At 39.6% G+C, this 16633-nt stretch overlaps 1 protein-coding gene across 8 annotated transcripts in view; it reads left to right on the forward strand.

Moving 5' to 3' along the window:
* Positions 1–14894, forward strand: part of PABIR2 (PABIR family member 2) — an 80744-nt gene extending 65850 nt beyond the window's left edge. For 7 of the 8 annotated variants that reach the window (XR_012329273.1, XR_012329271.1, XR_012329272.1 and 4 more), the window contains one exon: positions 14280–14894. Coding sequence is in view for 3 of the 8 variants with exons in the window: in XM_073799262.1 (XP_073655363.1) it covers positions 14280–14340 (61 nt within the window). In the remaining 5 variants the exon portion in view is untranslated. Of the gene's footprint in view, positions 1–3282; positions 3333–14279 lie in introns of all 8 variants that reach the window. The other variant, XM_073799252.1, reaches the window with a different exon arrangement.
* Positions 14895–16633: the final 1739 nt, after the last annotated feature.

Below are 16633 nucleotides of genomic sequence, written 5' to 3' on the forward strand. Positions count from 1 at the left end.
TGGAGGCCAACAGAAGATCAGCTGGCCCCAAACTGCATGGAACCCAAGGGGCAGAGCTGAGATTTGAGCCAGGTCTGCCTGATTCTAGGACTTGTCTCTTCTACATGGTGACACTGCCTCCTGTGGCTCACTGTGACTTCCTTCAGAGAGATAAATTGGCTTGGCCAAGGTCACACAACTAAGCAAGGAGCAGAGGAAGGACTAAAACCCATGTGTTCTGACTCCAGGGCCGGTGTTTGGTCTACAAATCACAGTGGCCTGTAACAATGAAAGCTAACAGCATGCTAAGTGCTGGACTGATTAATGACCCGCCTCTTGCCTACCAGCTCCAACAATCTAAAGTCAATAGACAACACACCAGCCATGTAACCAAGAGCCATGTGGCACCAAGATCAGCAGACCTCTGCAGGAGTCAATCTGAAATGCCTGGAGGGGTCCAAGAGGGTTTGAGATGGACTTCCTGACTGCAGACTCTGTCAGAAGCTATTTGAAGGTGTTATGAAAAGTGACTTGCTGCCTCTCTTTCCAAAGAAATGGATTAAGTTGAAGATCTCCCCGTTCACTGATCTCCAGAGTAGGGTATGCACATTGAGGTGTGGGAAGAAAATGTTAGAACTTCTAATTCCATTGTCTGTTTTTTAATCACTTTTAAATTTCTATTTTTTTTCTTTTTTTTTTTTCGGCCGCACCAGCCTGTGGGGTCTTAGTGCAGCATGTGGGATCTTAGTTCCCCAACCAGGGATCGAACTCACACCCGCTGCATTGGAAGCGTGAAGTTTAACCACTGGACCACCAGGAAATTCCCTAAATTTCTATTTTCTATGTATGCTTTATGATGTAGAACATACACACTAAGCTTAGTTTATAATTTACAAATTATTAATATACCCATAATTTATAAATAATTTTCTATTTTTGTATAGGTTATAGAATGTCCTTAATTATTATATTAGTTTATAGTACATTAATGTAATTTGTAAGCTAGAAATATATTTACAAAGTATAAATGCATTGATAAAATATATAATGCATTGATAAATATATATAAATGCATTATATTATATATAAATGCATTGATAAAATATATAACTAAATATATTAAAATTATACATATTTTACACATATTATACATGGTATTTGGAGATATACTTGAAAACTTTTTTCTAAACAGAAGTGCAAGGAGATAATACACAGCCCACCACTATCCACTAGAAACAGCAATATTCTGAGGCCTGCTTATGTTTTGGTAAAGCAGAAACCCCATCTTCTTTTGCATTTAATAGCCATAAATCATGTGTTGGTCTACCTGTCCTGGTCTAAGTGTCTACCCCGAGTGCAGAGACTCTGTCAGGGACAGAGTCCCTACCTTTGTATGGTTGACAAGCACATGGTCCAGTAATGGGGGGCCAGTAACATCAATTTTGGACCATCCACACAACAGAATTTTATCTCATGATTTTAAATGATGTTGGAGACAACATATATAAACAGTTGATACAACTCAACATCAAAAAAATAACCCAATTAAAAAATGGGCAGAAGAACTGAATAGACATTTACATTTTTCCAGGAAATGCAGATGGCCAACAGGCACATAAAAAGATGCTCAACATCGCTAATCATCAGGGAAATGCAAATTAAAAACACAATGAGATATCACCTCACACCTGTCAGAATGGCTGTCATCAAAAAGACCACAAATAACAAATGTTGGCGAGGATGTGGAGAAACGGGAACCCCCATATATTGTTGGTGGGAATGTAAATTGGTGCAGCCACTGTGGAAAATAGTATGGAGGTTTCTCAAATACTGAAAATAGAACTACCATATGACCCAGCAATTCAGCTCCTGGGTATATATCTGAAAAAAACAAAAACACTACTATTTGGAAGAGATACATGCATCTGAGTGTTCATAGCAGCATTACTTACAATTGCCAAGATATGGAAGCAACCTAAGTGTCCATCAACAGATGACTGGATAAAGAAGATGTGGTATATATATATATATATATATATATATATATATATATATATACACACACACATACACATATACACACAATGGAATACTACTCAGCCATGAAAAAGAATGAAATAATGCCATTTGCAGCAACGTGGATGATCTTGGAGGGCATGATGCTAAGTGAAATGTCAGACAGAGAAAGACAAATACTGTATGATATAACTTATATATGGACTCTAAAATATAAAACAAAGGAATGTATATAACAAAACAGAAACAGACTCATAGATATAGAGAACAAACTAGTGGTTACCAGTGGGGAGAGCGAAGGGAGACAGAGCAATATAGGGGTAGAGGATTAAGAGGTACACACTATTATGTATAAAATAAGCTACAAGGATATATTGTACAACATGGGAAATATAGCAAATATTTCATGATAACTCTAAGTGGTGTATAACCTTTAATACATACATACATACACACATAAATAAATAATGTTAGAAAAAATATATCATGATTTGGAGAGATGTTCTTATATTGTAATCATAAACAAAAGTAGTTTACAATAACAACAGGATGATCGGTATTTTAATTTTTTTAAGAAAACAACAAATTGTGTATACATGCATGGAAAAAGACAAGGAGGAAATAGCCCAACATACTCATCATGGTGTGCAATTGTAGGCATTTTAATTTTCTTCTTTGTAGTTATCTTTGCTTTCTAAAATTTCTATTAGAAGTTTATATTGCTTTTGTAATCAGGAAAAACACTTTTTTGAAAAGAAAATAAATTGAGCACATGCACTTGAGAAGGATGTACGTATCCTTTCAGTACACAATGCAGTCCTACAGAAAGAAAAATGAGCCTGACTTGTCACAGTTTCCTGCAAGAGGATGCTGAGGACCTTATCATATCAGTGCGTGGTGAGGGCACTGGGGGAGAAGTTTCTCTCAGGTCTCAGAACCAGGAAAAGCTACACTGGTTTGCTTTTATCTTATGGACACTGTGACTCATGTAACTCAATAATCTTCAAACGCTTTTGCCTGAGAATCCCCTGAGATTTTAAAATTTTTATTTCGAAGTAATTTTAGATTTACATGAAAGTTGACAAAAAAAATAGTACAGAGAGTTCCCGTGTACCCTTCATCCAGTTTTCCTTAATGTCAACTGACTTAACCATAATACAGTGATCAAAACCAGGAAATTAACTTTGGTACAATAATACTAACTAAATGTTTTAGTCCACTCAGGTTGCTGTAATAAAGTACTGTAGACTGGGTGGCTTATAAACAACAGAAATTTATTTTTCACAGTTCTGGAGGCTGGAGACCTGATAAATGAGTGCCCGCATGGTTGGGTTCTGGTGAGTCCTCCTCTGGGTTGCAAACTGCCATCTTCTCTCTGTGTTCTCCCATGGTAGAAGGGGCAAGGGAGCTCTCTGGGGACTCTTTTATAAGGGCACTAATCCCATTCATGAGGGCTCCACCCCCATGACCTAATCACCTCCCAAAGGCCCCACCTCCAAATACCATCATATTGAGGATTAGGATTTCAACATATGAATTTGGGGGAGGGGGGACACAGACATTCAGTCCATTACACTAAACATCAGAGTTTGTTCTGATTTCCCCAGTCTTTCCACTGATTTTTTTTTCTGTTTCAGGATCCCACATAGCATTCAGAAGTCATGTCTCCTTAGTCTCCTCCAATCTGTAACAGTTCTGTCTTTCATGACCTTGATGCTTTTTAAGATACTGGCCAGCTACTTTGTAGAACGCCCCTCGATTTGGGGTTGTCTGATTTTTTTCTCATGATTAGATCGAGGTTATATATTTTCGACAAGAATACCACATAAATGATTTGTGCCATTCTCAGTGTTTCCTGACCTTTAATAACAGTGTCCCCTTGCACATTTTTATCACATAATTTTAAAATCATAAGTGTAAATAATTGCAAACATGTTATTTCCAATCTATTATAAATATCAGCATTTTAAATAATACTGTTACTTCACTCTTTTAAATGTATTCTAAATACCAAATACTGAAGTGATTTTTACCCACCATCATTTTATTTTAAAACATATAAATATTTTAAACATTTAACATTTTATTCCTTGAATCTGTATTTTTAGTTCATTTCCCTCAGAGAATTTTATCTTAAGGTAATACACTTTTATATGTGAAATATAATGCTTCCACATCAGATTTCTCTGTAACAAAAATATACTTATAAAGTGAAATTAATTTTTACTTCCTGTATCCATAAAACACTACTAAAATTATTATAACTACTGTACATAAATGATCAAAACAAAATATATTAAAAGGTTTTGAAAATAATTACAGTTACAAAAAGCATTTTTTTTTAATTTTTATTTTTGGATGCACTGAGTCTTTGTTGCTGCACGTGGGCTTTCTCTAGTTACGGCGAGCAGGGGCTACTCTTTGTTGCAGTGTACAGGCTTCTCATTGTGGTGGCTTCTCTTGCTGCGGAGCACAGGCTCTAGGCTCGTGGGCTCAGTAGTTGTGGCTCATGGGCTCTAGAGTGCAGGCTCAGTAGTTGTAGCGCACGGGCTTAGTTGCTCCGTGACATGTGGGATCCTCCCAGACCAGGGCTTGAACCCGTGTCCTCTGCATTGGCAGGTGGATTCTTAACCACTGCGCCAGCAGGGAAGCCCAAAAAGCATATTTTTATTTAAATGCATCTCAGTGAAATGGATGGGACTTTTTTTCAGGTATCCATGGACAAATATTACTATATTGCTAGAAAGAGACAGTTATTCAGCATCAATTCTATTTCTAATTTTCTTTATATACATAAGGACTGAGAAATCTTGTTCATATAAATAAGAAGATGAGACTTCAAAAATTTTATTATAACACTGTCGTATAATTCTATGAGTTCCTTTGAGTTCCATACCAAATATCAGAGTGATCTCCCAGCAAAAACAACTTTTTTCCATTTTTTATTGCAATATAATTCACGTACATAAAATGCACCCTTTTAAACTATAAAATTCAGTGGTTTTAGTATATTTTAAACATGGCGCAACCATTACCACTATCCAATTCCAGAAGAGTTTCATCACACCAAAAAGAAATTCCTTACACATTAGCAGTCACTTCCCATTTCCCTTCCCCCCAGCCCTTGGCAACCACTAATCTTTCTGTTTCTATGGATTTTCCTATTCTGGGCATTTCATATAAATGCAATAGTGTAATATGTGGCCTTTTGGGGGGTCTTTTTTTTTCGCTTTTTCTCAGTGTTTTCAAGGTTCATTGTTTTTATGGCTGAATACTATTCCATAGTATGGATGTACCTCATTTTCTTTATCCATTCATCAGTTGATGAACATTTGAGTTGTTTCCACTTTTGGTCATTGTGAATAGTGCTGTTATGAACATTTGTATGCAAGTTTTTGAGTGGACATATGTTTTCATTTCTCTTGGGTATATATACCTAGGAGTGGAATTTTGGGGTCTTATGATAACTCTATGTTTAACCTTTTAAGGAAGTGCCAGACTGTTTTCCAAAGTGGCTGCACCATTTTCCATTCCCACCAAGAGCGTATGAGCATTCCAATTTCTCCACATCCTTGCCAATACTTGTTGGCAAAATCTGTCTTTTTGATTATAGCCATCCTAGTGGATGTAAAGTGGTATCTCTTCATGGTTTTGATTTGGATTTCCTTGATGGCTAAATGATTTTGAGCATTTTTCATGGACTTATTGGCCATTTGTATATCCTCTTTAGAGAAATATGTCTATTCAGATCTTTGCCCACTTTTAATTGGATTATATGTCCTTTTATTATTAAGTTGTAAGAGGTCTATATATATTCTAGATACAAGTCCCTTATCAAATATATGATTTGCAAATATTTTCTCCCATTCTGCATGTTGTCTTTTCACTTTCTGAATGGTATAATTTGCAGTACAAAAGTTTTAAATTTTCGTGTAGTCCACGAAAATTTTGTGTCTCTCGTTTTTTTTTCTTTTGTCACTTGTGCTTTTGGTGTCCTATTTAGAGATCCATTACCTAATTCAAGGTCATGAAGATTTATAACTATGTTTTCTTCTAAGAGTTTTAGTTTTAGTTTTTATAGTTTTAGCTCTGGGTCTCTTGCCATTTCCATATGAATTTTAGGATCATCATGTCAATTTCTGCAAGAAAAGCCAGCTGGGACTTTTTTTTAGGGATTTCATTGAATCTGTAGATTGTTTTGGGGGGTATTGCCATTGTAACAATATTATGTCTTCTAATCCATGAACAAGGAATGTCTTTTCATTTATTTATTGCTTCTTTTATTTCATTCAGTGATGTTTTATAGTTTTCAGTACACAACTCTTACACTTCCTTTGTTAAATTTATTCCTAATTATTTTTTTATTGCAAATGGAATTGTTGTTTGATTTTCAATTTGTCTATTGTTAGTAATAGTAGTATTGTATAGTAGTACAATTGATTTTTGTATATTGATCTTGTATCCTGCAACCTTGTTGAACATGTTACTAGCTCTAATATGGTTGTTTTTGTAGATTCTTTAGGATTTTCTGCGTACAAAATTATATTATCTGTGAATAGGGATATTTTTACTTCTTCCTTTCCAATATGTATGCCGTTTATTTCTTTCTCTTGCCTAAGTGGCCTGACTAGAATCTCTAGTACAATGTTGAATAGAAGTGGTAAGAGTAGATATCCTTGTCTTGTTCCTGATCTTAGGGAGAAGGCTTTCAGTTTTACACCATTAAATCTGATGTTAGCTGTGGGTTTTTCATAGATGTCCTTTGTCAGATTGAGGAAATTACTTTCTATTTCTAGTTTTATGAATGTTTTTATCATGAAAGGACATTGGATTGTGTGAAATGCTTGTCCTGCATCTACTGAGATGTGGGTTTTGTCCTTTGTTCTATTAATATGGTGTATTACATCGATTGATTTTCATATTTTGAACCAACCTTGAATTCATGGGAAAAATCCCACATGGTCATTGTATGTAATCCTTTTTATATGTTGTTGAATTCATGTAATTCATATACCAATAATTGCTGGTATTTTGTTAAGGATTTTTCATTATTGTGGTAAAACACACCTTTACATAAAATTCACCATTTCAACCATTTCAAAGTGTCCAACTCACTGGCATTTAGTACATTCACAGTATTGTGCAGTCATCATCACTATTTAGTTTCAGAGCATTTTCATCACCTCAAAAGGAAACCCCATACACATTAAGCAGTCACTCCTCATTCTCCCCTCTCCCTAGCCCTTGTCAACCACTTATGTAATTTCTGTCTCTATGGATCTACCTGTTCTGAATTTTGTTGAGGGTTTTTTTTTTTATCTATATTCGTAAGGGATATTGTCTGCAGTTTTTGCCCAGGTGTGAAGTGCAAATAACTTGGGTGAAATCCTTTCTATTTAGAGAATGACTAATTCAAATTCTTTATCAGTAAAAAAGGGGTCCTAGCCTTTCTGTAAAACACAATTATTCACAGGCCCCTTTGTATCCCCTTCATTTGGCAAGAGAGGGAGGTGAGCAGAGGAAAGGAAGAGAGCATTTTTTCAACTTTGTCTCTCTTCTGTCTGATGGAGAAGGAGGACTTTGGAAGGAAGCCTTTCCATTTATCTTCCTTGCCCTCTAGTCTCCCCTTTCTGTTGCTGTGCTCAGCCCCAAGTTGCCTCAAGTAGCCAGATCCCAGGACAATATCTCTGAGGTCTCTTCTCCTCAGCTGGGGCCTTCGCCCTCAGACTACTCTCAAAACTGCTTCCCTTTTGGGTGTCCCTTGCCTATAACCCTTGCTAACTGGCCAGATGGCATCCATTTGCTTGAACCACATGTTCTTGTTTGCTACGGTCTCCCTAAAGTCTGTCCAAATTCCCTGAGCATGAGGAATGTCAAGCCCCAAAGTTGTAAAAAAGGGGACTTGCTGGAGGCCAACAAGGAGGTATTTCTGGAGATCACGGTGCTGTTTATGTAATTTTCAAGTAATGCACACAGGCAAGTTCATCATTTGGTGAAGCAGGCTCAGGGAGTGGGAGTAAAAGTTTACTCCCACCCTTACAGTGCCCCTCATAGTCCAGCCCACCCTACAGCTTTGTTGAGAGCTAAAAGTCCCTGGAGAGACTTGGAGGTGGGGAAGATTTTTTTCTCCAGGGAGGCTTCCTGGCTTACACTTCTCCAGACCCCAAGGATACTCCCAGACTCAAGTTGATGTCATTTGAGTGTTTTCAGATAGAGAATTTAAGACTTACTCTGACCTCATGTGCTTTGTGTTTCCAGCTGAACTCAAACTTTCCAAGACTTGGGTTCATTTACCTTTAGTCAAAAATTCCCTTTCTAATTACACGTGGGCCTCTAAGTCTTCTTGGCCATCAGGTACCAGTTGATCAAAAGTACCACACATTTAGGTGGGGCCAATGAGGCTGACATCTCCTTTGAAGTTCAAATAGGGTTGGAAATGAGTGCAATATGGCTCACATGATGTCAACTCACATGTTTGAAATATAGTGTGTGACATTTGACAAACTCAAGCACATGGTAAGGCAGCCATTCTGCTTATAGAGCCAAAGAGTCCACTCAGGAATAGGGAAATGACTTCCCATTGAGGGTCTGCTTCTCTGTTGATGGCGGACTCCGAATAGGGAGCTCTTTGATGAAGAGTCTGAATGCTATTTCCAGCTCTTGGGCAAGTAATGAGCTATTTGAATGATTTCAGAATTTTAGTAGGCAGACCTACCCTCATCCCTTGCCCTCACTCTGGGGGAGAGCCCCCACTGAAGGCATAAATGTTTTTCCTGCACGGTTGATAAAAGCTACCTGTCGTATGTATGTAATATACTTCTCCCTGAAGACTACTCCAGATAGCTGGGGCTTGGCCAGCCAAACCAGAGAAGGCAAATTTCCTGCAAGTAAGCTCTCACTTCCCTCATCTTCACCATAGCAGGCTTTAGAGCACTGTCTTCTATCGAATCAGGATGAGACCATAGAACCTTCAATTCAGCACCCCTGGTAATCTGGACCAGTTGCCTGCAGTTGGTATACAAAATAATAATAGTAGTGAATAGTCTTGTTACAATACTGTTACTATCTTACAGACAAGGAAACCAAGGCCAAGGGAGGGTACGTTATCTTTCCCAAGGTCAAACTGGAGAAGCTGGGCTGGAATTCTGGTCTGTCTGACTCCAGAGACTACCTCTTAACCATTACACTATGTCAATTCATTCATTCACTCAACAAGTATTTAATCAGCACCAATTACGTGTTAGCACTATTTTAGGCACTAGAGATACAGCAGTCAGAAGGTCATCCAGCGGATCATGACACTGTGGGCCTCCAGAAGGAAGAAGTCTTCTGGGGATCAATGACATACAATGGAGGGTATATCTATTTGCTAGCAGGATGAGGGATCTCAAAAAGGTGAGCGCTCCAAACTCGAGCACGGGCAGCGTATAAAAGCCTCAGGCTGTGAGGCAAAGGAAGGTAGAGTTTGAGCTCAGCTCGGGTCCTTAGCAGCATCCTATGGGCTTAGTGTAGGCAGGCTGTGGCCCACGTGCCAGTGCTTGAAGTGGAGAACATGCCCCATTAGTCTCCATAACTCTGTGAAGGTCAACCACCCAGGGCCCCCTAACCGTAGGCCAACCTTATGTTTCCATGTCTGCTCACCCTTTTTTGCTCTTAGCAGCTGAATGTGTGATGCTTGTGGCTCCTTGCAAGGAACTCTGGCAGCGGGTCACAGGTGGGGCTGAGCTCACCCCTCCTATAGATACATTTCTCCCTTGTAAAGGGAAAGGAGATAGATCAAAGGACACCAGGGCCCATGTGCTTCATATGGAGACCCGGGTGAGCTGAAAAGGAAGGGGGAGGAGGGGACTAGGGTAGGCTACAGCCAGGCCATGATTTATTGACTTGTTTTGCTCCTGCACTTCTGTTTACCCAGCTGGGCCTGCTGCTGCCCAGGGTCCCGGCATGTGCACAGCCACTCTGGCCAGTCCTTGTGGTAGTGTCAGAGAGAGCGTGGACTGTGTCAGCTGCTGGCAAAAGTGAGGCAGTGGAGTTCGTGTTTGATGGTTGCAACACTCCTACCCCACTGGGCCTTTTCTCACCCCCATGGGGTACCCCCTCCCCACACACGTATCCCAGTCTCAGCCACAAAATCCCTGGGGCCTTTTTCTCCTTAGAGGAGCCTGGTGTCACTCAGGTATCTAAGACATACCTACACTAACAGGTAAGCATCTGCCAACAGCCTCAAGCCTAATTCTTCTAGCATTTAAAAATGCTGGGCACCTCTTTACTTAATCCATTCAAGGTAGATAAGGACAGAGCGCCTCAGGAGAAGAAATGAAACAAATAGCTTGTGGAAGAGTTGTAGGTCCAAGAACATGAATCGAGTCCCGAGTCTTCCAGGCCAGTCTTCTAAATCCTGGCATCTCCATAAAGCTCGCTGACTGGTTTAAACAGCAACAGAGAAGTCTTGGCAGCTCCACATCAGAATGATTTCAGAACTGTGTGTGTGCACGTGCCGAGACAGAGAGAGAGACAGATAGGGTGGTAGCGGTGGTGGTCAGGATTTGAGGACTCAAAAGGCCCTTCCAGGTACATGTGGTCAATGGTCTGTTAGTGCGTAGAATCAGCTCTACTTCTCTCAAAAATCAACACAATAAATTAGGAGTTTGGGATTAGCAGATACAAACTACCATATATAAAACAGGCAAACAACAAGGTCCTACTGGATAGCGCAGGGAACTATATTCAATAATCCTTTAATAGACCGTGATGGAAAAGAATATGAGAAAGAAAATATACGTACACACACACACATATATGTGTATAACACTGCTGTACACCAGAAACTAACAAAACATTGTAAATCAACTATACTTCAATTAAAAAAAAAAGAAAGAAAAACTCTCTGGGGGAAAAAAAAAAAAAACAAACCAACACGACCCCAAACCACACAGAAGGGAGTAGCAACTGGTGGCAGAGGGCCCCTGGGCCTTGAGTAAGCACCAGAGGGGGCGGTTCTGAGTGGGGCTTTCAGATCCTAGCTCTGCTACTTATTAACTCTTTGACCTGAGCCAAGTTGCTAGCTTAGCTTAGCTTAGCTTCTCTTAGTCTCAGAATCACCCTCTAAAATGGGAGCAACTCACTTCATCGTTGTGGATATTGAACATGATAAAGTCTGTCAGGCACTTAGCAACCCATCTGCATGATCAATAGGAGAGGGCCGTGATGATCAAGATGAGGATTCCGGAGAACAGAGGATGGGGCATCTGAAAGCTTCAGCACTTTTGATGTTCATTCCTAGTGTTTCCACAGTTCAGAGGAATGTTTGGAAGGGTGGAAACAACCCAAGTGTTCATTGACGGATGAGTGGATAAACAAAATGTATCAATAGTATACACATACAATAGAACACTACTTAGCCTTAAAAAGGAAGGAAATTCTGACACACGCTAGAACATGGATGGACCTTGAAAACATTATGCTAAGTGAAATGAGCCAGTCACAAAAAGACAAATACTGTATGATTCCACTTACAGGAGGGACCTGCAGTAATCAAATTCACCGAAACAGAAAGTAGGATGGTAGTTGCTAGGGACTTGAGGTAGGGGGAGAAGGGAAGTTGTTTAATGTGTAAAGAGTTTCGGTCTGGAAGATGAAAAGAGTTCTGGAGATGGATGGTTGCACAACAATGTGAATGTACATGATGCCACTGAACTGTACACTTAAAATGGTAAACTTTATGTTAGGGTTCTGTTACCACAATTTGTTTTGAAATTAAAGTTGGAGAATCGATGGGGTTATGGGTGTATGCGTGAGGAATGAGAGCGGGAAAGAGCCCTGGTAAATAGATGAGTGCTCCAGTGAAAGCCTTGCTGGGATTCTACTATGTTCTACCCTACTATGAGAGGGCGGCTGATTTCCATAAAGGGGCAGAGACAGAGAAAACAGAAGTAGGAGAGGACGATGGCCTGGGGCTGTCAGTGTAAAACAAAAGATACAAGAGAATAGAGGTTTCTGAGCTCTGAAAATGCAGCAAACTAGGAAAGAAGGCTCCATCCCAAGGCTATGGTCATCTATGGTGAGCACCAAAGCCCCTTTGGACCACAGCTGCAACCAGAAGGGGAGACCTTAGAAGAGAAGGAGGAGGTGCCTTGGGCTGGCCTGAGGTAAAAATGGCAGAGATTCACGAATGCAATCAGCTCAACTGCCCATCATTTCCAAGGCAGAGTGGCTGGGACCAGCCTCTCCTCTTCCTGCAATCCCACTCCCTCCAGCTCCACAGGGCACCGTAAGGATGCCCTTCTCCTTCAGTTGGGCTGCCTGGTTTCCCTGGAGGGGAGGATCTGGAGGCAGGCCTTCCAGTCCTCACATCCCTAGCAGACCTACCTCCTGGCTGGACCATACCGGCCCCTGCGCCCATGGCCCCTGTCCATGTGGACACACCTAAGTCCAGGACCGGCACAAGCTGAAGAGATCCCAGCCCAGGCACGGAGGGAATTAGGCACGTCTTCTCTGCTCCTGAAGTAATGTTTGTCTTTCAAATTCTGCCAACCAAAATGGCTTGGGCTGTGATTCACCATCACACCGTTACGTCATACTTCCTTACTGCTTTTATGACCAAGGAAGACTCCAGGCACAGTAGCCATATTATGTCCCAGCAAACTCCTGCCCAAATTAAGTCACTCTTTCTGGTCCCTGTCGCTGTTCAAAAATGACATCCAAGGATAATTGCTGTTTTAGGGGCACATTTTAAGGCAAATGCAAGAAATAATGAATGTACCTATTTTCTGACTGAAATTTGCATCTGTCTTTTTACCCTCTCCTGGCAAACATGTTTTATGTTTATTTAAACAGCCCTTAATAAAAATGTACAGCTGCAAAGCATCTTACTACTCAATGCTTTCTGGTTAAGAAAATTGCCCATAATCACAGTTGACTTTCCTATTTGTAACAGAATATTATTTTTCATTGATGCATGGCTGCGGCCCAATGTGTGAACATTATAAACGCAGTGGGAGGCTTATCTGAGGTTGCAAGCACTTCATTCATTCATTCCTTCAGTCAATCAACAAACTTGTTTTGTGGATTTACCATGTGGGGTTTAGGACCTTTTACAGCAGAGGGAAAAGCATCTGCAGAGACATGAGAGAGCGTGGCAGTCACCGATATGTTAAGGATAGCCACTGTCAACCACAGTTGATGTGTCATGATTGGCTGTAAAGTGTGACATCAATAATTTGTTACTGATAATAGTGAACGTACCAAAATTTACTTTAGTTATAAGTTGGAATGGATTCAAGGTTCTCCTTATAATAGCAGCGTCACTCTCACTTGCTTGCATTTCAGTATGTTTTAAAATGAGAGGTAGAGAAAAGGGTCTAACTACCAGCCAGCATGCCGAGAATCATATATTCCCCGAGTTCACCCACAGGAGTGTGTCACGCTTATGAACATCATCTGTCAGTTGTATCACAGTTTAGAATTGTTGGAGTGGCCCACAAGGTGTGTGTTACGTGGGGGAGTAGAGAGAGATGAACCTGGGGAGGTCCGATGGGTAGGTGCAGCTTTTCAGAGCTTGGATAAACACATTTTCGACTGGATTGCTCCCAAATTTTGCAGAGCTAATTGTCGTTGACATCACAGAGCTACTGCTCATTTATCAAGCTCCAGTCTTTCCCCAGATACAGAGATGGGATCTTAGTTAACGTAGGGACTGTCAGCCCATACTTGTGACTTTAGCCTGTCTTGGAGAAGCCATAATTATACTTCTCACAATCAACTGCTCCTAATACTGGCTGCATTGCATGTTGAGCGCCTTAGAAATGAGAATGTGACCCAAGAGGCAGTTTCCAGGCTAGGTTTCATGGAGTGATTGTATTGTGCACCTCATATATCTGTCTTGGAAAACAGATGGAAATTCTCAGTAAAGAGTCAAACTAGAAAAGGAACTTACTAATAATGAACTTGATATGCTATCTCTACTGGGCGTGTGGCAGGCTGCGGGGGTACAGAAAAGGGATGCCTGTGTTGCCTTACCTTTCCAATATAAACTGGATTTCTGGAATTAACCAAAAGATAGATGGAATAATACCTCACATGCAAATAGAATAAGTGATTGGCTTGGTGTTCTGATTTGAAGGGTACCCAAAATGTTTCCCTGCCCCTGAAACTACTCTCCCACTGGTGCTTGATTTTCTAATATTAGAAATTGTGGTAGAATTACTTTATTTGTTTAAAATCTATGCTTTGTTCTTTTAACTGTTTTTCTTTTTCTTTTCTTTTTTTTCAAATGTATGCTTTAGGAAAGGAGGATACTTTAAAAAAATAAGAAGCACATTCAGGAATGAACTGGAAGCCTGCTAGAATTGTTAAGAAGACCAGTTGTGTGGAGATGCAACCTCAGTAATTAATCAGTGAGCAGCTAGCAGCCAAATATCTGATAAGAGGGAGGAGGCCCTCTCCTTTGAGGGGGAAAATGACTCCCTTCTGATTGAAAAAGCACCATCCCAGACCTTCTTGCTGCTGACATGCAGATGTACATCTGGCTGTAATCTCTCACTCCGTGCTAGCCTTTGCCAAGCTGTGTGGAACAGAAATCCCCGTTTCTCCCCCATGTAAGGACACAGAGAGAAATTGAATAGTTACATAGTTAAAATTCTGAGCACTGGCGAGGAGAAGGAACATGCCCAAAGCAATAAAAAGACTCTCACTTCAAAACTGTGGCTGAAGAAAGATTCGAGCAGTTTAAACAACTGGTTGAGTTGATTGGGGTGAAGGGAGTAGGCGTCTCAGAGCCACGGACAGGTCTTGATACTCTGCAGACAAGCCAAGAAATCTTTAAATTGTGTTCAATCTACTCAAGGTTGGTGAACAAGACAGAACAAATGCTTAATAAAAGTTGACGGGATTTATTTGCACCTAGGTGTCTGTGTTTCAATAAATCCTACTCTAAATTTTATTTTCTGTGGAGTTGTTTTAAATGAAGGTTTATTGATAAAGAGTGAAAGCATAATTAAGTGGGGAAATGTGCTCTGTTCCCTCTCTCTGAGCTGTCCAACTTAAGGGAAACCTATCATTCTGTCAAAGTGGTGGCAACTCATCCAAATTGCAGGACCAGCACATAGGAGGAAAATCATACCCTTTGAAGTTTTGCCTGCAAAACTTAGTAACCCACAATTCAGAAGTGACAGCAAACACCACAGTGCCTCTGCCTTTGGATTAAACACTGCAGCCTTCTTTAAAAGTGAAAATGTCCCTGGGAAGGTTAACGTATAAAGTTACTGGGTCCTTAATAGGGTGGTTCCTCAAACTATTTATCAGAACCATCTGACACCACATCTTTCATTTATCTTGAGAACTTTAAAAATGCAGGACAGTATAGAGAGGAATATAGCAAACACTTGTGTACTTGCCACGCAGAGTGGAAATACAGTACTATATTTACTTTGTCTTCCATTAAAAAAAATAGAATAGTTTAATAGAACAGATTTTTAAAATAGCTTATTTTTTAAAATAAACTACAGGCGAAGTTGAAGTTCCCTTAATCTCCCACTTCTAGTCCATCCATTTTCCTTAATTTGATACATTTTCTTCCAGGATGTAAATAATACACTATATGGTTTTGTATGTACTTTGAAAATTCAGCATTATGTTCTTGAGATCAATCCACGTGGGTGCATAATGATCTAGTTTGTTTTCACTGCTGAACCGTAACCTATAGTACAACCCTGACACATTTCATTTATTCATTCCCCAATTGATGGATATTTATGTTGTTTCCTTTTTTTTTTTTTACTATTAAAAACAACTTGCAGTGAACACAGGTGTCCATGTGTCTTTGTACACTAGGTGGCAAATTCTCCAGAGTATGTACCTTTTAGATAGTAGAGTGAGATTGCCGAGTTAAAGAGTATACACACTTTTAGTTTTTCTGGGTCTTGGCAGATTACTTTCCAAAGTGTCTGTACCAAATAACAGACACCAGTCTAGGTGGTCCCACGACACCATACCATTGACAATTCTTGAGTTTTAATTTTTGCCAATCCGACAAGTAAAAATCATGTCTCCTTTTTCTTAATTTCCATGAATACTAGTGAGGTTGAGCATCTTTTCATATATTTATAGATCACTGTAGTTTCTTGGGTCTATTGCCTGTTTGTAATCTTTGCCCATTTTTCTTTTGGGCTGGTTGCCTTTTAAAAATTGATTTGTTTTATGTCTTTTAGATGCTGTTTCTTTTTCAATTTTTGCATGCCAAATATCTCCTCCCACTATATGGCTTGTTTTCACTTTATAGTGTTGTTTTTTTCTATAGACATTTTCATATTTAACGCAGCCTCACTTATCCATCTTTTCTTTTAAACTTTTTGAGGTTTTTGGGTGTGATTAATGATTCTTCCTTACTCTTAGACCATAAAGATATTCTATATTTGCATCAAAATGTTATGAAATTCTGCTTTTAACATTTAGATTTTTAACTCATTTTGAACTGATTCTCAGGTAGAATTTGAAGAAAGTTAATCTAATTTTTATCTTTTCTCACATGGATCATTTTAATACCATTTATTGAATAGTCTGTATCATATCCTCCATGATTTATAATCAGCCTCTGTCATATATCCAGTTCTCATAGATTTATATGAGTTGTTTTTAGGCT

Source organism: Tursiops truncatus, chromosome X (genome assembly GCF_011762595.2).
Source record: "Tursiops truncatus isolate mTurTru1 chromosome X, mTurTru1.mat.Y, whole genome shotgun sequence".
NCBI classification, from domain to species: domain Eukaryota; kingdom Metazoa; phylum Chordata; class Mammalia; order Artiodactyla; family Delphinidae; genus Tursiops; species Tursiops truncatus.